The 25,360-nt window shown below is 36.7% G+C and overlaps 2 protein-coding genes and 1 long non-coding RNA gene across 12 annotated transcripts in view; 2 read left to right on the forward strand and 1 right to left on the reverse strand.

Annotated features, from left to right (window-relative positions):
• LOC106169197 (piezo-type mechanosensitive ion channel component 1) overlaps positions 1-18,534 on the forward strand; it is an 81,572-nt gene extending 63,038 nt beyond the window's left edge. For 4 of the 10 annotated variants that reach the window (XM_087012140.1, XM_087012145.1, XM_087012150.1 and 1 more), the window contains 22 exons: positions 363-499; positions 869-958; positions 1,749-1,881; positions 2,218-2,390; positions 2,977-3,050; positions 3,358-3,420; positions 3,673-3,925; positions 4,365-4,547; positions 5,605-5,706; positions 6,104-6,273; positions 6,552-6,708; positions 7,318-7,371; positions 7,716-7,882; positions 8,325-8,483; positions 8,971-9,118; positions 9,444-9,629; positions 10,032-10,124; positions 10,540-10,712; positions 11,375-11,503; positions 12,194-12,270; positions 12,955-13,174; positions 15,673-16,592. In XM_087012140.1, the coding sequence (XP_086868266.1) occupies positions 363-499; positions 869-958; positions 1,749-1,881; positions 2,218-2,390; positions 2,977-3,050; positions 3,358-3,420; positions 3,673-3,925; positions 4,365-4,547; positions 5,605-5,706; positions 6,104-6,273; positions 6,552-6,708; positions 7,318-7,371; positions 7,716-7,882; positions 8,325-8,483; positions 8,971-9,118; positions 9,444-9,629; positions 10,032-10,124; positions 10,540-10,712; positions 11,375-11,503; positions 12,194-12,270; positions 12,955-13,174; positions 15,673-15,928 (3,197 nt within the window). In that variant the 3' untranslated portion in view covers positions 15,929-16,592. Of the gene's footprint in view, positions 1-362; positions 500-868; positions 959-1,748; positions 1,882-2,217; positions 2,391-2,976; positions 3,051-3,357; positions 3,421-3,672; positions 3,926-4,364; positions 4,548-5,604; positions 5,707-6,103; positions 6,274-6,551; positions 6,709-7,317; positions 7,372-7,715; positions 7,883-8,324; positions 8,484-8,970; positions 9,119-9,443; positions 9,630-10,031; positions 10,125-10,539; positions 10,713-11,374; positions 11,504-12,193; positions 12,271-12,954; positions 13,175-15,672; positions 16,593-16,799 lie in introns of those variants that run through there. The other 6 variants (XM_087012146.1, XM_087012147.1, XM_087012148.1 and 3 more) reach the window with 3 other exon arrangements.
• LOC147762544 (uncharacterized) lies at positions 13,189-13,856 on the forward strand. The gene is made up of 2 exons (XR_015334155.1): positions 13,189-13,486; positions 13,549-13,856. It is a non-coding gene; the product is annotated as an uncharacterized LOC147762544 (long non-coding RNA).
• LOC106157112 (GMP reductase 2) lies at positions 17,379-25,135 on the reverse strand. Its single transcript, XM_013532611.2, has 7 exons — positions 24,947-25,135; positions 24,259-24,378; positions 23,928-24,011; positions 23,442-23,615; positions 22,156-22,344; positions 21,383-21,585; positions 17,379-20,859 (listed from the first exon to the last, which is right to left on the reverse strand). Exons 1-7 carry the CDS (start codon positions 25,031-25,033, stop codon positions 20,667-20,669), a joined length of 1,050 nt encoding a protein of 349 aa, XP_013388065.1. The 5' UTR covers positions 25,034-25,135; the 3' UTR covers positions 17,379-20,666.
• Between the last annotated feature and the right edge of the window lie 225 nt (positions 25,136-25,360).

A 25,360-nucleotide genomic window follows, 5' to 3' on the forward strand; every position in this document is an offset into this window, starting at 1 on the left:
TGTGCAAGATTAAAATTCAGTGTTGACTGACAGTGCTATTATAAGCATTATTTATTATTGCATCAAAATTGACAAAATGACCTTTTTTGCATCTTTATTTTCTGTTTTTTGTCTGTACATTTGACAGCTTTGCTGCCTTGTTTTTTTTTTAATCAAAATATGATCTGAATGCTTTACTGTCAAGAAAGAGAAGAGCTCTCTGTTATATTCTTCTGTCCACTTAGATAGAGTTTGGGGGATTTTTAATCACACCTTAAACCAGTGTGCAGTCAGGCATGCTTATTGAAAATTATTCTGCCTTATTTTTGAATTGGCAGCAAATATCTTTCATTCCTAACAACATGGTTGGTAATCTGTTGCAGCAATTCGCTCTGGAGACTACTACATGTTTGAAGATGACTCGGACGAGGACACCATTTCCACGGACATCCATCTTGGCAGGGATGAGGATGAAGATGAAGGGACGGAGGAGGAGGACAGGAAACCAGGACCAATGGAGGTAATTGACAGGAAATATTTTGTGAAAATATATAGGTCGAAAAATAGGGGGGGAAAGGCTGAAGAGGGCTTGAAAATTTTTTAAATTACCAAAGGTAATGATATTGAGGAGGAAAGGGTGAAGGAACAGAACATTTTATCAAAATGAAAATATTTCTAATTTTATGAATGATTTAATCAATCATATTTATAATATTACACGTTTTAACAAACAATTTTATTAATCTTATATTATCTAATAGTAAATTTAACAATTTGTTATTTTACAATCCAACTATTTGGTAAAACATAATTTGAAAACATTATTGTATAATCTGTTTACTTACAGATTTAACGTTATTATTATTATTATTATTATTGTGTATCTCAGTTGCTGACCACAGCACTGGAGCAGGGTACAGGGGCGGCCCTGGACAAGGCACAGGTGCCCACAGAAGGGGAACACACAGGAGAGGAACAGGTAGGACGATGTCAGTTGTGGTGATGATGCCATCTCTTCAGTGCACATAATTTTGGAGCCATTAAAAGTTAATGATTTGGTAATGATTTGGATATTTTCAGAGGGGGAAATGATCAGTCTTTCAGATACATACATAGTTTTGGAACTATTTAAAATTATATTTCTATATAGCATTTGTGGTCCTTTTGGGCTTTTACGATAGAGAGAACTATAAGATAGTGGCCTGCTTTTCAATTTTGCTGCAGCTATGCACTCAGTGGAAATGTTTTAATTTTAAGAATTTATGACTTAAAAAAGTAAAAATACCATCTGCGAAATTCACAATTTCCGCCATTGAAAAGATCAGTTTATTGCCAAAGGTGATATATTTCATAGACATTTTTAGATTTTGTCAGATTGTTTAAAATAATTAAGGGATAATGCCTACTTACAGTATTTGACTTGATGAAAATGTAGCCACCTGTTCTTTGAATAAATCATTCTCTGGCTTACAGGTGAAGTTTTTAGCTAAATTGAAAAGTAAGGCAGCCCATAAGGCCAAGGCAATGCAAAGTTTAATTGAAGATTAAATGGATTTGAAAGTGAAAAGTGAATATTGATCCATAGCATGTGATAATGTCCAGCTCAGATCATACTTTGTACAAGTTGAAATTGTAAAAAAAAAAATAGCACTGATGAATTTGACAAATGTCAATAAAATAGAAGTTGAGATATAAGACACTTAGACAGTGAAGAAGAACTCGGTTCTAAATTTAAAAAGAGACTTACCCCTGTGTATTCTCTACTCTAGCCCCCAGGTCAGTCAGGCACTGAGGATAGTGCCACAGGGCCCAGCACCACTCAGACTGGCGCCAGCGGTGCTGATGGTGGCCGTGGTGGTGGTGGTGAGGATGGAGCAGAGGAGGAAGAGGAGGAAACAGAAGGTGTCTTTCATGATAAATGCATTAAATGCATTTAATTTCCATTTAATTAATTGCAGTCTCCCAAATCTGAGGGATCTATTGGATCACTTAATACTTTACATAAGCCCATGTTCAAAGGGAGTTGGTGGAATTTAAAGAATGACTCTTTTGGTTGGGGAAAATGTCAACTCTGAATAATAATTTAATCCAGGGTCTTTATGCCATTTAAAATAATAATAGCAGGATTCACACAGAAAAAAAGATCCACCTATATAGACAAAGACTTCTACCCCCACCCCTTATTAAGTTGTTTGCTACAGGCGTGTTATTTATGTCATTGCTATTGATGTATTTCAGCAACAAAATGGCAGAAAGTGAAGAACTACTTGAAGTTGGGTGTTGCCTTCTTTGGAAGTCTTCTGGATTCCTTCATCAACCTGCTGAATGACATCTCACGGGACTACAGACTGGTGGCACGCATTCTAGAGCGCGAAAAGGACCAGAAGAAGGAAGAAATAAAAGTAAGGAATGTATGTATGCCACTCTACTCTCCTAGATGTGCTTTCCTGTTTTCCAATTTTTTCATCAGAACAAAATATCTGCTTAACAGTTTTATTTGTGAACATGTTTGTTATGTGATAATTTAATAATTTTAGAGGAATAGTGAATATGGGTACAGTGGTTTTTGGAAGAACGAGATAAAAGAATGTTTGGTCTCATGTTCAAAAATTCAAAAAGGCAAAAATCAAAAATGACAGTTCTCAAACACAAGCCAGGTCTGGCTGCTATACCACTTACTGGTCAGTGAGTAACAACATCTACTCACATCAATCTGATGAAGGCCTACGTCCAGGTTGACTGTAAGCTAATGGTATGAAAGTTTTTCGGCTTGTGTTTGATAATTTTCATTTTTGATCCAACTTCCAAGCTTATTAACATTTTCGCTCATTTAGAAAGGCAAATCTGGTAAGTGTATGTGAAAAAATGATAAAACCTTTAAAAACATATTGAAATGAATAAGGTGTTTGAAAATTATGCATGCTTGTGTAGTTAACATACTGAGGTTTAACATACATGTATATACGAAATATAATGTGTTTGTCGTTGATATTCTAGCATGGAGGAAGGGAGATGGAAGACTCAACCAGAGCTGATCAATCAGATGAAGAAGCTGTCAGGAAACCTGCAGAGTAAGTATAGGAAACTAGAAAGACTAGTCGAATAATTCTTTAAATTCAAACGCAAGCTTTTTAACTCATTTCATAAATTAAAATGTTAAGCTATTTTAGAATCAATATATTATTCAAGTAGCTGAAAAGAAGACGTTTGCAAGCACACCCCTAGGGGTGAAGATCATTTTTATTGCTTTCCAAATGCGTACAATGTTTAGGAATTAACCCCACCCTCACCCCCGGTATGATTTGTGGGGTTTTGAAAATTTTGATATGAAAAAAGTATGATCTTTTAAGTTAATATGTACTTTGATGTTGATTTCAGAGTGAGAATTGAAGTGGAGCCGAGCAGTGCTAGAGACAACATGACATTGGTGCATTTAGAGACGTAAGAACACTCTCTATGGGGGAATGGTTTTTCAGTTTAAGTGAAATACGAAAAGGGAATATGCATTGAACTCATTTGCTATATTTATAAGTTGAGTTTTTAAAGCATACAGTCTTTATGACTCTTCTGGCCCCCTTGTTGTTGAACTACAAAGGGCGGTTGGTTTTGGTTTACCATTTTATGAAAGATATCTTCTTACTTGCATGGTTCTTGAGGCTTTCCTTACTCATAAGTCCTGGGTCTATCTTTCAGGCTAGAGCAACAAGCCTTTGATGACCTAGAATACCTGGAACGCCACTCCAGAATTTACCGCCTTCTTAGCGCCCTCTATACGGCCATCATCTCGCGGACAGAGCTCCTGTGCTACTTCTTCATGATCCTGAACCAGATGCTGTCGGCCAGTCTGCTGTCCCTGCCGTACCCTTTTGCTGTGTTCATGTGGGGGATGCTGTCTGTGCCCAGGCCAGCCAAGGTGTTCTGGATCACCATCATTACCTACACAGAAGTAAGGATGCACACGCACGCACTCACTCACTCACTCACTCACTCACCTACTCACTCACTCACTCACTCTCTCTCTCTCTCTCTCTCTGACAATGTGTGCACAATAATGAGCATATAATAAGAGGAACAATCATGTTCATATGTACACACATACCTATATTTTAAAATGGCTAAGATATCACACATATACATTTCATTCATATGGTGCACTGTGCACGCGCGCACACACATGCACACACACACATGTCGATGAAGACAAGTTACAATATTATTGTTGTACATGGTCCTTGCAATGGTAACAGTCATACATACATCAATTTTTCTTGACACTGGTGGTCCACCATTAGATGTTATCTTCTCTGCATTAAGTTAAAAGATGAGTGTGCACTTCAAAGGGTTTTATGACAGCTATGAAATGATATATTTATGTGTCCCTCCAGGCGGTGGTGGTCCTCAAGTACCTGTTCCAGTTCGAGTTCTTCCCCTGGAACTCTGAGGTCTTGGTTCACAAGGATGACGTGTTTTGGCCGCCCAGGATCCTGGGAATTGAGAAGAAGGATAACTACGCCACCGTGGACCTGTTTTTACTGCTTATACTCTTCATACATAGATCTGTGCTGAAGGTAGGATTAGTGAAGATTGTTTGTGTGTGGAGAGAGGGAGAGAGAGAGGGGGGGATGAGATTGAGAAGAAGTCAGAAACATTCTTTGTAAAAAACTGTCATCAGTTAGAACTCTTCTTTCTTTGACACCTTACTTCCTATTCTATTATCCTTTGTTTCTGAAGCTGTTTTTTCCTTTCATCTATATTTTTCCTGGCTTTACTGTTGACCTTGTAGAGTTATGGGTTTTGGAGAACCAAGGAATCATTGGTAGAACAGTTCAATAAAGCACATAAGATGCACCAAAAAAAATGTGTCACACGTTTTAAACATAGGAAGTCAAAAGTAGGTCTGTTTATAAGCACAGTTCAAAAATTTGTTTGTTTATTTATTTTTTGTTTTGTTTTTTCTGTTCGATGTTACTGCATTATTAATGCTTAATGTTTTCAAAGTTTGATTTCATGTGTTAAAACTTATCCAGTTATTTTATATATCCTTATTTAAGTATTTCAGTCTAAAATTTTTAACAAAAATGATATATTTGAAATTGACTTTTTGTATTTTAAAGATTCATCAACAAGAAGTTGACTAATATTTTTCTTTGTGGCCATATTTCTTTAAATGTTTGCTTTGTTTGTTTAATTCATTGGCCTTAAATTATTGAATGTGCCTTTGCTTTTTTTTCTTTTTAATCATAAGAGTGAATGAAAGCTGATATACTGCTTAATTGCTGCAAGTGTTTTCATGCCATTGAATTTGAACATTTCCAGTTCATATTTGAAATTGAATGAAAGCTGATATACTGCCTATTTGCTGCAAGTGTTTCCATGCCATTGAAATGGGAGAATTTGAAAATTTCCAGTTCATATTGGAGGGTGGGGTGGGGTGAGGTACTGTAAGCACTAGCTGGGGGTGGGGTAAGGGGGGTATGGACTGTGATCAGCTAATGTCTGTTAGGGTTATGGACTTTGATTTGTTAATTGCTTTTAGGGTTGTGGACTGTGATTTGTTAGGGTTATGTATTGTGATCTGTTAATGTCTGTTAGGGTTATGGACTGTGATTTGTTTATTACTTTTAGGGTTATGGACTGTGGAAAGATGAGCAGAGTCTTGAGGAAGATTTCCGCAAGGCTGAAGCCAGTGAGAGAAGCCACCCGGGCTCCCCTGAAGACGAGAATGTGGTAAGATTTGGACAACTTTTTTCTTATCTTAAATTTTTTCATGCAAGCTGCATGTATGAATGGCATAATTGACTAACCCTTTATTCAACATCAGATTCTGTTCTCTCTGCAGCTTTTTTTATTTAAAAATGACAGTTTTTCTACATTGCATTGTCACAACTGCAATATTGTATAAACAAACGAGCAGTAATATTTTTTTACTTTTCCAAGTGAGGTAAAAAGATAGTTTTGAGCTGAAAAGGAGATAGCATGCATTGAAAGAAGTTCAACCTTTAAAGAAGTGCAGCATGTTCAACTTTTAGTATGTTGTATGAGAACCTTCACTTTTTTGCACTGCATTTTTTACAAATTAAAAATAGCTATGTCATTTTAAATGAAACATCAACATTGTTTTCAGACCCTGAGCACAGAAGCTGGTGCTGCTAGTGATGAGAAGGAAAGCAGCGGGGAGACTGCGGCTGAAGAGGATGAGCAAGGGGAGGAAGAGGGAGAGGAGGAGGAGGAGATGTTGGATGAAGAGGAGGAGGAAGAGACAAAGAAGAAGAAAAAGAAGAAAAGAAAGAGGAAGTATGGACAGATTATTACAGTTTTTTCTAATGTCATCTTTTTTCAATCCAATTATCTTTCAAGGGATATAAAATTGGTATTGGGAAGTCATGTTAGCAGTTTTTTTTTTTTTTTTTTTTTTTTATACACTGTACTTACTTACCAATAAATAACTACACAATAACTAAACAGTAACTGAGAAGAACATCTCATGGTGAACAAAGACCTTGTTTTGTATATATAAATCACAATATTAACAAATACGTATTGGCAAAGACTACAATAATTCCCCTTTTCAGGCCCACCATGTCATGGACCAAGTCAGTGAAGGAGTTCTATCAGAATATGACCAATCCTCTATACAATGCCACGGCAGATGCCTATGCTCCCATGTTTGCCTGTGACTTCATTAACTTCCTCATCATCATGTTTGGGTACTGGGCATTTGGACCACCTGTAAGTATACACCTCCCATGGCACATGGCATATTCTGATAGAAATAGTCCCAAAGTCCCAAAAGATGGTCCCAAAGATTATAGTTAGTATCTTGATGTTTAAGGTTTTGGGATTATTGCATGATTTGTAAGTTGGATCCTTAATTTAAAGGGATAATAACTCTTCGTATGATATCTATATTTCACAATAAAAACATTGTGAACAACTCATAGAAATATAATATATTCTGTTTTACCACAAAAACGTCAGTTATAGCTATTATTCTCATATCTGAGCTTGTCTTCAGATCACGTGACCTCCATTGATGGCTGTACTCAGTTATAATCTCTTAAGAGATTTTAACAAAAAAACAAACTTTTTAGAAAAAAACCAGGGACTAATTTTGAATATAAAAATGGATTCATTAACCATTGGTAAGTATGGGAAAATTGTTGTTTACTCCAGGAAAATTCATTTTTTGGCCAAAACGAAGAGTTATTATCCCTTTAATTGCTTTTTTTTGCCATTGAAAAGATGAGAGTAATCCTTTTTGCTTCAATTGATTGATAGATTTAAAGAAATTGAATATCAAGACATAAGATGGATTTAAGACAATATTTAAACTTCCAGACTGCAGCCAGTGGGGATGCCTCCAGTGTGGCTACATATATATCAGAAAACAGGGTAAGCATGAAAACATAAGAACCAGACTTAGCCCTTTCAAACTTTTTTCTGCTCCTGGCAAGAAATAATTTTCTTCAGTAGTACGAATTGAAATATATACTCAGACTTTTTTAAAATTAAAATCAGAAATGTGTTTTTTTTTTCTTGAGTTTTTACTGGCTTCAGTTGCTCTTTGGTCATAAGACCATCAAGCTTCCAACTTTTTTTTTTCAAACAACCCCAAATCCTCCTTGTACACCATATTAATGTCAGTTTGGCTCTTGGACTTGCCATTTTCTATTACAATAATTCAGTAAGGATTTATCAAACAGTCCTAAAGGCATTTGCTCTTGTGACCATTCTAGATCCCATGGCCATTCCTGGTCATGCTGATTGTCCAGTTTGTCCTGATAGTGGTGGACAGAGCTCTGTACCTGAAGAAGGACGTGTTTGGCAAGTTTGCGTTCCAGATTATCCTGGTCCTGGTGCTACATATTTGGGTATTCTTTGCTCTGCCTGCTATCACTGAAAGGTGAGATGGTGTGTGGGTGTTTGTGTATGTGTATGTGTATGTGTGCACCCCTGTATGAGTGTGAGAGAGCAAGAGAAAGAGAGAGAGAGAGCAATAGAGAAAGGATAAAAGTACAATCTTTTCACTAAGACCACATTCAGATTCACACATCTGTGGGGGATTCTCACTATAGTGCAATCAGGGGAATAAGTTTCTCAAGCAGAGGGGGGGGGATAATTATCTACTGTGTGCTTATGAAGCTGATTCCACTGACTGCACTTTAGGCAAAATCCTTTGCAGAGTTGGATTAACACAGCTAGTGTGATGAGTGAATATGAATGCACCCTAAGTGTACCTCAGAAAATGAGACTTAGGAAGGAAAGAAATTTTGGTAGTCTAGCATGACAAATTAAAGTTACTTGACAAATTATAAAAATAATTTGACATCTTGCTTTTGTTTCAGAAAATTTGTAGACAATGTCCCAGCTAATCTATGGTACTTTGTGAAGTGTGTTTACTTTGGGTTGTCTGCCTATCAGATCAGATGTGGCTATCCGACCAGAATCCTGGGCAACTTCCTCACCAAGTCCTACAACTACCTCAACCTCTTCTTATTCAAAGGGTGAGTATTTAACTAGGTTTTTCTTTATATTGCAAAATTGCAGAACTTATTTTATTCAAAACTGGTTGGAAGAGGTTGTTTTTTCCTCTGTGGTCATATTTTGTCGTCAAACTATTTATCAGCAGGTATTTTATGTCTATCACTTTTGTCTTTCTGCTTTCACACATACACATTAGCACGCACGCAAGCAACCATGGGTGTACAGCACACACATACACTAGTTTTCACACTGATAAATGTATTTGTCATATTTTTCTTGTTTTTATTTCCGTTCCTCTGGAATTCCTCTGTTTGGTAATCAAGTTTCAGTCAAGCACCCCAATATCACTTCAGTGATTCATTCTTTTAGTTTTCACACACACACACACACACACACACACACACACACACACACACACACACACACACACACACATATATGCATTTTCTCACTGATAAATGCAAATGTACATGTATGATAAATGTATGAAATACTTGATTATTTCAGCTTTCTGGCCATCCCGTTCTTGCTGGAGTTGCGTGCTCTGATGGACTGGATCTGGACAGACACCACCCTGGCGCTGGGCAGCTGGCTGCAGATGGAGGATATCTACGCCAATATCTACGTCCTCAAGTGCTGGAGGACTGCAGAAGATGTGAGCAGAGATGTTCTTTTATTATTATTTATTTAAATTCGTATTTATTTTCTTTTTAAATTATTATTATTATTATTATTATTATTATTATTATTATTATTAAGCAGTAGTTATAGTGAACTAGTTTGTGAGAGTGCCAAATTGAACAAATGCATAACTGTTTTATATAACTTTATTAAAATTACTGTAAGTCAAATGCGTACAAATATTGCACAAAATGTGTGCATCACTGATGTGACTCATCTGTTCACTTTTTTTTTAATTTTACAATTATGAAGTGAAGATATTATACCACCTATTTATTTATTTATTTATTTAATTTCAGAAATACCCCACACCTAGAGGCAACCCACGGCGAGCGATAGTGAAATACGGATTTGGTGGCTTGGTGCTTTTCCTCATCATCTTCATCATCTGGTTCCCGCTGGTCCTCTTCTCCTTCGCCAACACTGTATACCTGCCCAACCCTCCCATAGAGTGCAGGATCTCTGTGGAGCTGGCAGGATATCTGGTAGGTGATAAAAGGACTAGAATTCTGAGTAAAAGAGTACAATTAGTAATAATGAATTCGCTAGACACAGTTGTTATTCGGACAAATATCAGGTAGGTAAGGTTGAAATATATTATTCTCTTTTCTGGAACATTTCTTCAAATGATCAGAAAATGTTCACTAGTAAAAATGACTATAACTTACTTAAAAATGAGATGGCAGGTAATTATGGTGCTTGTATAGCATATTCATATGACCATCCTGACTAAAGTTTCATACTAATCAAATTTCCTGTATGAGCCATAAAATACTAAATTTATTCATACCAAGCAGTATTCAGCATGGCACAAAATATGAGGGGCACTGTAAGGGATGTATAAACCTGGATGTCTTCACTGGATTAACTCCTGATTTCCTTTCCAGCCCCTGTACCAGATGAATGCCCAGCCGGGCCAGATCTACCAGTTCACAGACCAGGATTACAGGACACTGCAGGATAACTATAAAATGGATAACGTAAGGCTGCATGCAAGGCATTTTTGTGTTATATATAACCCCAACTCTCTATTATGTTATCCTGTTATCTCATTTCTTTGTGGAATTCTACCTGAATGTGGCAAAGACATTGCTGTTTAAGTTTGTGTTAAGAATATGTTACAAGAATATAATCAATAATGATAATAATGTTTACACATATTACTTTTAAAAGAAGTAGTAGTTGTAACAGTTACTCTAGTAGTAGTAGTAGTTATAGTTGCACTATATTAAGTTTTTTTATTATTATTATTGTTATAATTATTATCATTGTTTATTATTTTTAAATTATCATTATCATCATATTTTTGTTATTATTATTATTATTATTATTATTATTATTATTATTATTATTATTATTATTATTATTATTATTATTATTATTATTATTATTCAGGATGTCCAAGCATTCCTGAGTATCTATGAGGCCAAGGATACAGTGAGGATAGAAGTCCTGGGGACGTCCACCGCCACCTGGGCCATCAGCCCACCCACCATGATGGACATGGTGAAGGACCTGAACGACACGAAGAAGGACATCAAGATCAGGCTGAAGGTGGAGATGATCAGGTGATGAAGGAGTTCTTGGTAACGAGATGGAGGTCTTGTGGATTTATCTGGGAATAGGGATGTTTGGGTGTTCAAATGATGCCTCCAAGACCTCCTACCCCCATAAAGAATGGCACTTCCCTCGAATGCTTGCATTTTCAGGGTTTTTTTTCTTTTTTTTTCAAAATAAAGAAAGGTCCACTTTCATCTCTGTTGGCACTTAGGCTAAGGCCTAAGGACATTGCTGACAAAATTGTTTTAGTTTCATCTTATTATAATGGACATTTGATTGTAGCCCCACCACCAGTATAATCAAGGTAAAATTTTCATGAAATAAATGTGGAGAGCTGAAGAAAAAAAAGGAAAGTAATGTATATGAAACTGGTTGCAATTCAAGTAGTAGGTGCACGTAATGGAAGTAGTTTTTGAAAATTAAGCAATTAAAAGACAGTTTTAACTCTAGGTTACACTTTGAAAACACCAGGTAAAAGTTAGGTAATCAAATTCTAACGTTGTTATCTATAAATTTACCTGGATAGATGACCTTGAATCAGCCTATGAATAAAATATAGATAGAAAGATATTGCTAAGACATACGAGTTACTGAGGATTCAACAATAGTTACATGTTAATGTCTAGATATTCTGTGATACATTTCTATTTTCTGGCTGTCATTTTTCCAGGGATCCAAAAAAAGGCCAGTCAGCCAACATCATCAGTCAGTGGTTTGAGCAGCCACTCAATAAAAGTCAAAGAATCGAACTTGCAAGGATTGTTAATACTAGTAATACATTTGGAAGTTTGGGCAGTATGTAAGTACATCTAGGCTTGCACGCAATTTGTTAAATTGACACATGGTAATACATTTGGAAATTTTGACAGTAGCTTTGGTCACATTTTTTTTATATATATAATTTGAACAGTGCAGGTGTACAGTAGTTGGACATAGGGAAAATATTTTGCACTGTGATCAAACTGTGTATAATCAGGCCTGTACAGGGGGGGTGTGGGGTCTACGAACCACCCTTTTTGCAGGGAGTGGTCTGCTCTGGATAAAAATTGATCTACATACATGAAGGCTTAATGGTAAAAGGTCCACTATTTCAGGAAAAGAGCTCCCAATTTCAGGATGGAATCGCTGATAACGGGCCTGATAATAATAATTCTTATCAAACTAGTTGTAAGTGCATACAGGAGCACATTTCAGTGTCTTCAAATCAAGATTTGATCTAGTTATCTCCGCCAAGGAGGTTATGTTTTCAACCCTGTTTGTCTGTCTTTCTGTCCGTCATCAACATAACTCAAAAACTTACGGACCGATTTTGATGAAATTTTCAGGAACTGTCAGAAGTGGGCCAAGGAACAGATGATTAGTTTTTGGTGGTGATCCGGATCAATAATCAATCAATAATAATAATAATAATAATAAATTGCTGCCCTGGCGGAGGTCTGGGCTCTCGGAGTGCTTTTCTAGTTGGCAATATATTTATTCTCAATTTCAGATATGTGTTGAGGCTCCTTCCAAAGTTTCTCCAAGTCCCTGTGAATGGACGACCGTCAGAAGTCCGTGCTCTTAAAGGTACAATAGAACCAAGTGTTGGTGGAGCATGGATTCCCAGTAAAGCAAATAAACCACTTCTGCAGTGTGCTAGTTTCTTATACGACTAAAATAAAGTCAACATGCTAAGGGATAAACTGAATTAATCATTTGATCAGACATAAAAGAGCCTTAAACCGCACCTTCTTCAAAGTTTTGGTCATAAATTTGGCCTGCTTATCTGACCAACTTATCTGCCTGTTAATATACATGTACAGCACAGAAGGCAAACAGAAAAATCTGTTCAAATATCATTTTTCAAGTAATACGGAACAATGTCTTTTGGTATTTCTCTAAGTTATACCATTTCAAACGATATGGTCGCATTCAGTCTGTTTTTGAGGCAAAAAAATGACCTCAAATGCATCTTTAAAAATGATAGTAAGACTTTATTAACAAGAGAGACAGGGCTATACAGTGTATGTACCTTTAGCATATTTTAACAGCAGGCTCACTGTAAACACAATAATGGTCTCTCGTTGGGGATCAGTGATTGCATACTGGATCTCATTTTAGTTTTTCATGTACACTTTGACAATGGTTATCACATGGACCATGCACAACACATATTTTAAGCCACATAAAAACGGTTTGACATTGCTCAATATACTAATCATCCAGTCCCATATACAATTTGATAATACACTGTCCATATACCCTTTCTAGAAGGAAGTCCTCTCCCCACCAACATCAGCCTGACCCTGAAGAGAGGGGACGTCTTCAACAATGAGAGTACCAGTGCTGAGTGGTGGGAGGTTCAGGAGTTTGTCAGAGGGAGATACAACCTGAACTCAAATGACAAACTGGTTAGAAGAGATTACCTGACACTGGTGGCCTTCAGTGAGAGGGTGGCACCTCCTGGGTTTGATTTGCTCACAGGATATGGGTAAGTGTGGTTGAGTGTGTTGGGTGAGAGGCTGAGTGTGGTAGGTGAGAGGCTGAGTGTGGTAGGTGAGAGAGAGGAGTGTGATAGATGAGAGAAGTTTAGTAGGTGAGAGGCTGGGTGTGGTAGGTGAGAGGCTGAGTGTGGTAGGTGAGAGAGAGGAGTGTGATAGATGAGAGAATTTTAGTAGGTGAGAGGCTGGGTGAGGTAGGTGAGAAGCTGAGCATGTTAGGTGAGAGGCTGACTGTGGTAAGTGAGAGGCTTAGTGTGGTAGATGAGAGAGAGGAGTGTGATAGGTGAGAGACGGTGTGATAGGTGAGAGGCTGAGTGTGGTAAGTGAGGCTTAGTGTGGTAGGTGAGAGAGAGGAATGTGATAGGTGAGAGACAGAGTGTGGTAAGTGAGAGGCTTAGTGTGGTAGATGAGAGAGAGGAGTGTGATAGGTGAGAGACAGTGTGATAGGTGAGAGGCTGAGTGTGGTAAGTGAGAGGCTTAGTGTGGTAGGTGATAGAGAGAGAAGTGTGATAGTTGAGAGAAGTGTAGTAGGTGAGAGGCTGAGTGTGGTAGATGAGAAATGTATTCTTATGGTGGTTTCAATTGGTGGTTACAGAATGCATGTTTATACATGTGAATACATCTATGGTCTGTTGGGAGGGGGGGTAAATGGTGTGCATGTACATGTGTGTGTATGTTCTTTTCTAAAGGAGCTGATAAGTGTTTTTGTGTTTTGAACAGGTGAGGGCCTTGAGTTTTGGACAGTTGTTCTATTGACTTGTGAGCATGGCATGCCAGCTTTTTTGCTTGTTCATGTACATGTGAATGTTTTATTTGAGAATATTTACAGTATATGCTGTGATAACTTTTTGTATTTTTTAAAGATTTTGAAGATAATGAATGACAATTAAAATTCTTTTTAATGCTGTCACTTCATCTAAGCAACCATTGTTTACATCCTCTATGTTTCTTATAACTCTGCTTTATCTATCATGCATTGCAACATTTCTCTTCTATTGATTATGATGTTATCTTTTAAATTCAATAGAATTAAGTTTATATTTTTATTTTTTGTTGTTGACAATGCACTTCAGTTTGATAGCTCCCCCCTGCCCATCTCGATCAAATCCCCTTCCCCTGGGTTATCCTGAAGTATTATGCATTCACCATTTAGTTTTTTTTATCTTGTTTTACATGCCAGTGAGTTAGATCTGTCTTCTAATGATGGTTTCTATGAGTTTGCATGATTTTCAACTTTAAACTGCTTTTGATTTCACATTTTTTACACTCAGAAATACTGTGACTTTTTAATGTTGCATCATTTTTCTATTAATGTGTTTTTTAATTTTAAAGTTAAGAAATATTTGAATTTTAAGATTATAAGCATTTTAAAGTTGTGTTCACAGTGGAACTAAGATAGACCCTTCAGTGACTTGATGACGTCACCCAACAACCATATCATGAAACCAGTGTTTTTAGTGTCTGAGGCAGGGTGGATTTTAGTTACATCATAATTTTGCCAGATGCCAAAGATGATCCACATTTGTTTAAAAAGAATAATTATTTTATGTTGACAATTACTTGCTATTTTGACTCAAAATTGTGATTGGCTAATTGTTTTCAGCAGTTGAGCTGAAGGAAAATTTAAGCTAGAATGAACCCTGTGTTACAATCCTTACAGAATCTGGCTGTCTTGTGACATCATATAGTCTACAACAGGTCTTAGTTTGTCCTCATTTGACCAAAGCAAGGCTCTAACACCTTGTGTTTTTACTTCAGTGTTGATATGTTGTATGGTTTTATCCTTATTGTTTCCCAGTGGATGACGCATGGTTTCAGAATTACTTTGTTTTTTGTTCAACTTCATGTTTCAATTTTTTTGGTTTTGAAAATGTAAGAATTAAGGCTGTTTTCAGCATGGTTTATATCAGTGTTGTCAATGTCTGTGTTTAGATGTGACAGGAGAATATGAAGAATGATTAAGTGTCTTTTAATTGTCATATTACTTTTAATATTCATCAAAAGGTGTTATTTAATTTGCTGTAGGCAGTTATTGTATTAAAATACTATCCACGTGTTGAATTGCAGTAGATTTTTTTCTTGAATTGTTGAATTTCGTTTTTAAGAGAGTGTTAGTTAAAACAAGTGAAAACATCAACAAATTGAAAGTCAGTTATATACATGTACTTAAGTTATAAAAATATTGTACAAAATGTTTTATTTATTTATTTTATTATTATTATTTTTTTTGTATTTATTTATTTTTATTATTATTATTTTTTTTTTTTGCAAAATTGAAAATTGACAGTTATATTAATAGCATAGCAGTACTTATTGTTCTTTGCTGCTCACAGGGCTGTCAATTATTTTACCATGTTTAGTGACAGCTAATAAGAAGGGTATTATGTATGCCATTCATAAGTTCCCTCATGATCAACTTCTCATATGCCAATTGACCTGTTTCACACTGTCACAGTCTGTCCTCCATGTTATGTGCCCACTTTTACAGCATCATCGGCCTGTATCTCTCCTTCATTCTGGTCATTGGACGAATCTTCCGCTACAGCACCACTGGGCTTCTTTCTTGGATTATGTTCCGAGAACTGCCATACGTGGATCGAATTCTCAGCCTCTGTTTGAATATCTACCTTGTACGTGAGATGAAGGATTTCAAGCTGGAAGAGGAGTTGCTGGCAAAGTTGTTGTTTGTGTATCGTTCTTCAGAGACGATGATTAAATGGACACGTCGACCCAAGCAGGATTAACAACTGCCCATCACATTGAAATTTATAGATATGAGTCAAATGTAGTTTGAATCACAAGGTTGATTCTAATTGTTTGCTTAAAACTACTATTGTTTAAAGAAAGTTTTAGAAAGATTAAACGGCAGCTGAGCTCTATTTATAACTTACACAGTTTTATTATAAGATATTAGTCTCATTTCTAATGTTTTTACACGGTTTTTGTGTGTGCCTTTTTTCTTTTGAACTCTTTTCTTCCTTTAATATGTTGAGTAAAGGTTATTTCTTCCAACATATTCAGTGGATATTCTGTAGGTTTTATAAAAAAATGTAAAAATAGTTATTAGTTTATTAATAACTATTTAAGAAAGAATTTTTCTGCTTTTGACACCATTGTAATGTTTAAGGTATGCTCATCAAATTTGACTCTCTGATTATCAGTCCTAAGCTTTGTTAACTTTTGACTTAGATTGTTCTTTTCTATTTTGACACTCATTAGAGAAAGGAATATCAATATTTGTCCTTAGTATCTCCATAAGTAAATGAATGATCACACAGAAGTGCATTTTAAATTGTTACAGAAAATTTTGTTAACATGTGCTGTAGATAGACACTTGCAATATTCTATAACATGTAAACTCCAAAAACTGTCATTAATGGCAGTGTCTTAAACTGCTTCCCCCCCCCCCCCCCCCATCCCCCCTCCCATCCCCCCCCCCCCCCCCTCCTTCTTTTACAACCACAATATTATGTACTGTAGATTTAAAGTTTTTTTTTTTATCATCAACACTTTCCCCTTTCCATCCCCCCCCCCTCTCCCCTCATTTCCCTTTCTAAATCCACTACTTTTTACTTGTATTATAATTTCACGTGAATTGTGCTGGTCTCGTTACAGTGTCATTGGCCTCTATATCTCCCTGGTATTTGTGGTGGGACAATTTGTAAGGACGTTCACCAGTGGCATGCACCGACAGATCATGTTTGAAGAACTCCCTTACGTAGACAACATCCTCAAACTGTGTCTGAATGTCTACTTGGTGCGGGAGTGTCGGGAGTTTATGTTAGAGGAAGACCTTTATGCCAAACTTATATTTTTGTATCGCTCTCCAGAGACAATGATAAAATGGACCAAACTGAAGGAAAGCTAGTTCACAATGTTTGGGAAATGAATTCTTTCACTGGGCTTGTAGTTCTACTTTTTGGTTTTAGCTGAGAAGATCAGATTTTGACCTTTAAAAAAATGAGGGGAAATTGCTGAATTGATAATTTACACATTTCAGTTAATAACTTTTGATAGTGTAGGGTGAAATTGAAAATTAGCCCAGCCATGGAGTGCTTAGGTTTATAGTGCTAGAATAGGAATCAATGTATTAATTATAAATGGTGATGCGCTCAAGATTTTTAAAACATGGATTAATAATGTTATGTGCAAGATAATGTTTTAACGGGGAGTGTACATTTTTCTTGGGGGGGGGGGGGGGGTTGGTATATATTTATTGGGATGTCTGTTGTGGTTTTTAACTTGGTTGAATTACTAAAAGTACGCATTAACTGTTTGTCACCACTGTTTGAATACATGAAGTAGCACTTTTTTTTCCATTTCTTAAGAGTTGCGTTGTAGTCGCACCTTGTAGATAGTTTCACATTGGGCTTTGTTTTTGTATTTTTTCACGTTACTGCCTTACCAAAAATAATGCATTAGTAAATAAAGGATGAACATTAAATGTTAAATCCTCCGCTTGCTGCATGAAATGTGTGATACACAATAAGATCTGCTTTTATGATATTAATTGAAAATTAAGTTATATTTATTGGGCAGCCGATTTTGATATAGATCAATGTTGTAGTTCATGTACTTACCTGGGGTTAGGACTTCAAACTGCTCAAAAATTGGTTTTGAAATAAAAAGCGCTTTGAAGCCAATTTTAAATATGTCAGTGTTTAGGGACAAAATATATGCATAAATTACAGTAAAAATTTACTAAGTAGTTTTAAAGATGTGTTAAGAAAACGTTTTGCTTGTTTGTTTATTGCATGTAGCTTTAATCATGAATGTCAATAAGTCCTTTACTGTAGCTTGCATATTTGTTCCAGATTGATATGTTTAGAAGGTAGCACTTCTATATCAGGTAAGGTCACTGGCAGAAATAGAACTTGTAGATTAACAGAAAAAAACTTAATTTAAAACTAAAAAAAAAATAATTACTGGATGATTTTTCTTGCATCCTGTGTTGTACATTGGACATTTTATCAGGGGAATTTTTACAGTGTTATTGGTGATAAGGGTTTTTGTTTTGTTTTATAATATTTTAATTCTAGAATTACTTTTTTGTGGATAAATCAAATGTTGTGGATAATGTGGCCAAAACTGAAATTAATGAGACAAATTCTATAAAAAAAAAAGCTGCTCAATTTTAGGACAGTAATATCAGAACTGAAATACTATAATTATTTTAAGTGGATTAACTGAGCTCATCGAGTTCAGCGTAGTGTTAACAAAGTACATTTCTCACATACACACAAGCTAGATAATGTGCAAGGAGGATGGGAGCAAGTTTATCTTATTCATATTGTAACTAGCATCTGCACTATCTTGGTTTGTCGGTCAGTAATAAAATTTCTTACATGAACATTTTACTACTCTTTATTTCACCTTGAATTCATGTAAGGACCTATTTTTATCCACAATCCACAATTTGTGATGCATGTGCACACATTTTGAGCAACATGCCAAACTGAAAGTCCTTAATAAGCAGCAGTAAAGTTTTGAAAGTTTAACCCAAATTCTCAGTAAGGTCACTAAGTGAAACAGGGTCAAGAGTTTTACAGCAACACCTAGATATAGCCTTCTCTGATATATTTGACTAGAAGGCTAGGATTAATCATTTCTAGGCCCCTGTGACCTCATAAACTTTGAGAAAAAAAATGCAGTTCATGGTTTCACTTATTTGTGAAGGGAATTTATTACTCCAAATACATGCTGATTGTCCACAAAGTTAAAACAATTCAAAATCTGGCAAGATGGGATGCGCCAATCACTTCAACCTTAAACACTGCCCTCAACCATCATATGGAAATAGTTCTCACTAAATACTATGATTTATTTTGTAAAGTTTTGCATATATTTAAGTTGGACCATAATTTCTTAAAGAATAAATAAAGTACTTGTCTAAAACTGGATTCTTACAGACACTAAATACAAAGATCAGTACAATGCAATAGAAACTGTGATCTTAATTATGAGACACCTCAACTGAAGGAAATGCTGTAAAGATACAAAAAAGTAACAAAAGGTGTGACTGCCCCACATCACGAGATCGGTCAACATTTTCAGGCAAAATTAACACCACAATTCAAAATTTTACGACATGATCCCACAAGAGAGATCCTTAACCAGATATATATAACATTCATATCATGTAGGACCTCTTACACTGTAGTAGCTGAAAACAATCACTGATGTGCAATTGTACTGGCCTTATTATTCCTCTATTGTACTTACCCACAAATCTCATACTTCATTTATTTCAACATTGTTTTTGTTTTCAAGGTTTACCATGTATAACTCAAAATAATATGCTAATTTTAAGTGGTGGAATATCTCTTTAAGGTATTACACACAAAAGCAGAATTTAAAGAGGTCCACACTTGATCAACATTACTCAAATTTGGTGAGGAATCGTCACACTGGATCATGTACTTGAATAAGCACTTGTGTATGTTGACAATAAATAAGGCGTGTGACACACAGTATATGAAGTCAATAAGTAACGGTGAAAGACTACATCACACAAGAACAACAACAGTAACAACAAAGACAATGTTAAATACTGTATATGACCTTAACTCCAGCTGTTTTCAATGCCAAACTTAACCACTGAGATCTCCAATTGAAGGATAACAAGTGTCTCTCATCCTGGCCATTTACTTATGAGCAATAATACTTTTACCTCCATCCTGAGTTTGAAGTCTACTGGAAGCTTACCCAGAAGACTGCCACTACAGCCACTGAACTTGACTACACGAAACTGACCATTTTTTACCCATTTTCATTCCAAATTTTCCCCAGTGTGAACACAAACTAAGACACATGCATAAGGCAACAATTACTGAGGTGAAGTGGACAACTCACTTAACAATAAGTACACGACATCTGCCACTTGGACAGGGAAGGTGTGCCGGCATCATCAGCAACAATTTGCAGTATGAAACCAAAATACTGCCACAGTTGCATACATATTTGGACTATTTCGAGTCAAATATTGGTCTTACTTGTGTTGTCAAAAGAGAGGGAAACCGAAGTCCGCAGGCACTCTTGCTGAATGCAATCAGGTTAACAGAATGACATGCCTCCTCAAGCAGCACAAGGAAGTTAACCACCCCTAGCTGCTAGAGGAGGCTTGTGTTTCAGTCAATCTGATTGATTCAGTGAGTCCTCGCAGAGTTAGGTCGATCCACTAAGGATGACAGTTTCACTGTGAATGCACCCTGTAACAGGGCTAGTGTGAGTGCTGCATGGCCACACAGTGTATAACTTGCACATTTCCATTTACTAGCCAACTCAAATGTCTTACAACTGTGGTCAATTCTTTTGAATATAGAATGAGGTAGCAAGCTCACTAAACCCATGGATACAGATCTGTTCAATTCAGTTGGCTTCACAAAAAAAGAGAAAAGCATGCGCAGCAAGAAATTAAAGCTGGTTCTATTTAGAGTTTCTGTCCTCCTCCTTTCTATATTCTACTATATTTTACTTTGCAAACTAAACGTTGTGTGCTGAAAAGATCTCATTCACTTGCTGAGTCACGCGAATGAACGTTGTCCGTCTGCTCAGCTCCTTGAGTTGCCCCGCACCGACATACGTGCACGCTGATCGTATCCCTCCTAGGACGTCCAATACTGTGGGTTCTACGTCTCCTTTGTAAGGGATTTCTACTGTTTTCCCTTCAGAGGCTCTGAAAAGTACATAGCTTGTATATAGTGTGACATCATGTGGTGGATGCACTAGTATTCTTAGGCTCTTTTCACATCCATCAGTACACTTGAGTGACACAGTATGAACTGGTACACTTCGAGAGATTGTCAACTTTAAAGTCTGATTATTGTGTAACAGAGTGGCATACACAGAGCCCCATGTTCAGTACAGCCAATAAATTTACTTAACTAAACAGCAGGAAGTGTACTCGTGGAGAACTTGTGAAAGCATGTAAAATCATAGCATAATCACATACTAGGACCTCTCAAGGTGAACTTATACAGACTGCATTACTGAAACATATCACTTGATGTGTAAAAGAGGATTAAAAATTGAACTTCCAGTCAACCTGCACTACATGTAGCTTAATTAACAAGCATTTATCATCTCAGCAAACCATGTAATTAAAATTGCCAAACTTAAGTATCTACATGTACTCAATTTTTTGCACAAAAAAAAAGACCCAGCCCTGAGATCTCAAAAAGCTGTTTTCATCCTATCACCTGTATTCTGCCACTCCTCCAGCATATTTCTTCATGGCGGTGGCCGAGCTCATCCCATAGAACAGCATATGCTTTTTGCCATTCTTCTCAATGAGCTCACCCCCTGACTCTTTGTGGCCTGCAAACATTCCTCCCAGCATGACGAAGTCGGCACCAGCACCAAATGCCTTGGCGACATCACCAGGACACGTACAGCCTCCATCCTGTTCAGATGAGAAGATGTTATGATATAAATATTCCACACAAATCAGGCGCGGATTTAGGCCGTCTTCTGGGTCTTCCGGAAGACGGTCAGATTTTTAAGTTTACATTGACGGGTATCTAATGTTTTCTGTCGGAAGACGGTCAAAAATGGAGGATGGATTAAGAAAGATAATTTGGAAGACTGTCAGAAAATATCTCTGGATCCGCCCCTGCAAATGATATTTTCTCAATGATTACACTGGCTACATAAATTGGAGAGAAATGAGGTGCACAAAGGATGACTCAACCCCATGTATCCGAATAAACATGAAAACCTTCGGGTCATATACGTGGTTTCCTCAAACACACACAACCAAACACTCAGACTTCTTAAACTTCATACTCACTAAGATGATGTGACCTCCCACCTCAAACACACAGAGACTTCTAAAACTTCCTACTCACAGAGATGATGTGACCCCCCCCCAAATCAAACACACACAGAGAGTTCTAAAACTTCCTACTCACAGAGATGATGTGACCTGACACCACAAACACACACACATCGACTTCTAAAACTTCCTACTCACAGAGATGATGTGACCTCCCAAGCCATGAGCAGCATCGGCACACTCTATGACGGCACTCAGCTGAGGGTATCCCACCCCAGTCTTCTTTCTGGTGGTGCACACAGACCCTGGACCTATCCCAACTTTGATGATATCAGCCCCAGCCAGGATGAGTTCCTCTACCATCTCTCCTGTCACAACATTGCCTGCCTGCAACACAAGAACAAGACATACAGTGACAGTTTGATTCTCTCTGCTTTGACAAATTTGAGTTCTTTTTCCATTTCTTCTGTCACCACATTGCCTGCCTGCAACACAAGAATAAGACATACGTCATGGTAATTTTATTATTTCTGCTCTGGTAAAGGTGAGTTTTTCTATTCCACCACAATTTTCTTTTGTCAACAAGTTTATGCCTTGCAATAACAATTTATTTTATGCCAATCATCTGTTATCATCTGGTCCAGTAAAGATGGGTTCTACCACCAATTCACCTACATCATGATTGGAAAACAAAAACATTAAATATTATTTTTATCATCTGTTTCAGCAAAAGGGAGTTCTTCCACCATTTCACATGCTTCCCATTTGCTAGCCCACAATATCAGTTCAAAGATGAATAACATTCAATTCTGATAATCTCTACTGGGACAAAGACATACCACTTGGACATTTTTCCTGTCAATAAATTATCAGTTATCAACAAAAATAATATATAAATAACAATATGTTCATATTAACAATTATTTTGATATCTCCTCTAGCAAAGAAGAGATCCCATATCATCAGTGGACATACTCCAAGGAAAGAGCTACGCTGAGGTCATTTATATTGCATCAACACTAAATTCTGATAGAGTCTCCTCCATACTCCAGAGGCTATTTCCCATGTCACCTGTAATCACATTACAAACCCACTGGGAGACAGCTGTAACAGAGCAAATAAAAGTAGTGTTAATAAATAAATAAATAAATAAATAAATAAATAAATAAATAAATAAATAAATAGGAGAAATTTAGATGTATGGTCTGTTATGATACTCAGTTATACATCCACCAAGAGCGACAAAAAAAGTTTGTCTTCACAAAATTGGAAGCTTCATGTATCAATTTAATTTACCAATTTACCACTGGTATGTTAAGAAATATCAATTTTATCTAGTAAATTAAGAAAGAAGACAATGTTTCAAAGTGTGTGTGTGTGTGCATGTGCGCATCAGGTTTCACATCACATTTGCGTTCAATTTTGATGCCTAAATCTTCCACAGAGGCACACACACTCACACACACACACTATCGACATCTTACCATAATTGTATGTTGTGGCATCTCTCTTCTTACTTCTTTCACAAACTCCACAAAGTGTTCTGAGTAGCCATTGGCAACGTCCAGACAGATGTATTTCAAAGTCGGGATGGCCTCACACACTGCTTTTACCTTGTCCAGGTTACCCTGTGCCATTCCAGAACTGATAGCTACATTCTGAAAATACGATATCACAACATAATGATCACTCTGTAATGATATATGGAGCATATAATAACTTGGCTTTATTTGAAATAAGTCATGCTGCAAGGAACAAGGTTTTGTTCCTGACAATTGAAAATCAATGCATTACTTTTTGATTGCAAGTTTGATTTTTGTCACAGAGAGAGAGAGAGAGAATGTGACTGGATATATTTGAAAATTAATATGAATCCCTTCTAACAAAATAATCATATACATGTTTTTAGAATTCACTGAAATCATATGGTTAATGGAATCTTTTAAGTTCTAGTCAAGTCCTCTACAAACCTTCATAATATGTGGGCATTCTTCAGAGAAGGCTTTCCATTCCTCCACAGAGTAGTGTTTGTGCACTGTAGTGAATACATCATGCTGGAAAAATTGGACATGATACTAGAACCAAATTGTGACAAATCAGTATCCTAGCAAGGGGGAGTCAAAATTGTTGAGTTGCCACAGAAACAGCAGATCAGCAACTGTATGTATAACCCCTCATCATTTTTTATTTATTTATCAAACAATTTAAATTTTTAATAGAAGGCAGAGGGGAATTTTTTTCAACCAATGTCTTTTTGTCGCTAAAAGTAAAGACTTTGATTTTAACACACTTTAAACATACCTTCCCGAGGACTTTGGCCATCTCAAATGTCCCTGTGGTGTCCATGTTAGAGGCCATGACGGGGATTCCATTGTAAACCTGCTTGGAGTTTCTGAAGATGAACTCGCGGTGGAGGTTGACCTGCAAGTAAATTTTTTTATATAGTGAAAAGTACAGCAATCCTACAGATCCACACTTGACAGGTGCACACCAAAAAAAATTATCCATTTCTTTTCTAAATATCCCCTTTCTTACAGTAAAGATGATCAGTGGTAAATATCTATAAATTCATCAAACAATTACAGACAAGGTATTGGACAAGGCAATCCCACCCTATGTGAACCCAGTTCAGTTGCTAGCCCCTTTCCATGCCATAGCAGCCCGAGTTCTGGACCGTGAACAAGTCCTTGAACATTAAGACGATAAAAAAATACCCTCAAAAAGTATTTAAGTAACAATAGTGAATACAATAACTAAGTGATTGTAACAACTGAATATGCTCCACAACATTTTAGCTTGCCCCCTCGTCATTTCCAGTGCCATTCTACTTCAGCGATACAAACCACGAGTTGTCGCGAATAATCATTTTGATGACGTTAACACAAATGTTTGGGAAAACACAGCTGTTAGATAATATTTCTATGGCATACAATGTAGTCTATCACTCTATGGCATGTCACCTATCACTAGCCGAAAATGTATTTCTTACATCTGATCTGCTCTTCAACGTGCTCCTTTTCGGTCGCAGAAGGACATCCTTAAAGTCCAGTTTAATATCTGTGTCTATTCTCGGCATCTTTAGCTCTGAATCAAATATTTCCCGCCAAACTGTATTCACTAATTTTAATCTCTCAACAAATGTGGTCGAGACGAAAGAAGAAAGTCGCCTCCGTATTCTGGAGAGTTCCTAATATTTCCCGTTATATTTGATTGGTTGATATTTAGTCCGGTGGCTTAAGGAAAAAATCGTGACACGGCGGATAAAAGCACCAAATTTGGCATGTAGTTACCTTTTGACATTCTAAATCAAATTAGAGCCGTAGCCCTCTCAAACAATTTACCGTTTGGTCAAAAAATCCAAAATGGCCGCCAATTTATGGAATTCTTTAGAAATATGTACATA

This window comes from Lingula anatina, chromosome 4 (genome assembly GCF_051362555.1).
Source record: "Lingula anatina isolate TDL-2025a chromosome 4, LinAna3.0, whole genome shotgun sequence".
Lineage (NCBI taxonomy): Eukaryota > Metazoa > Brachiopoda > Lingulata > Lingulida > Lingulidae > Lingula > Lingula anatina.

Excerpts from the sequence above, each read along its gene's own strand:
- LOC106157112 (XM_013532611.2), bottom strand. The coding sequence starts at position 25,033 with ATGCCGAGAATAGACACAGATATTAAACTGGACTTTAAGGATGTCCTT. Across the intron at positions 24,012-24,258 it reads TGGCCAAAGTCCTCGGGAAG|CATGATGTATTCACTACAGT; the intron begins GTATGTTTAAAG and ends CAATTTTTCCAG. Across the intron at positions 22,345-23,441 it reads TGCCACAACATACAATTATG|GCAGGCAATGTTGTGACAGG; the intron begins GTAAGATGTCGA and ends CTTGTGTTGCAG.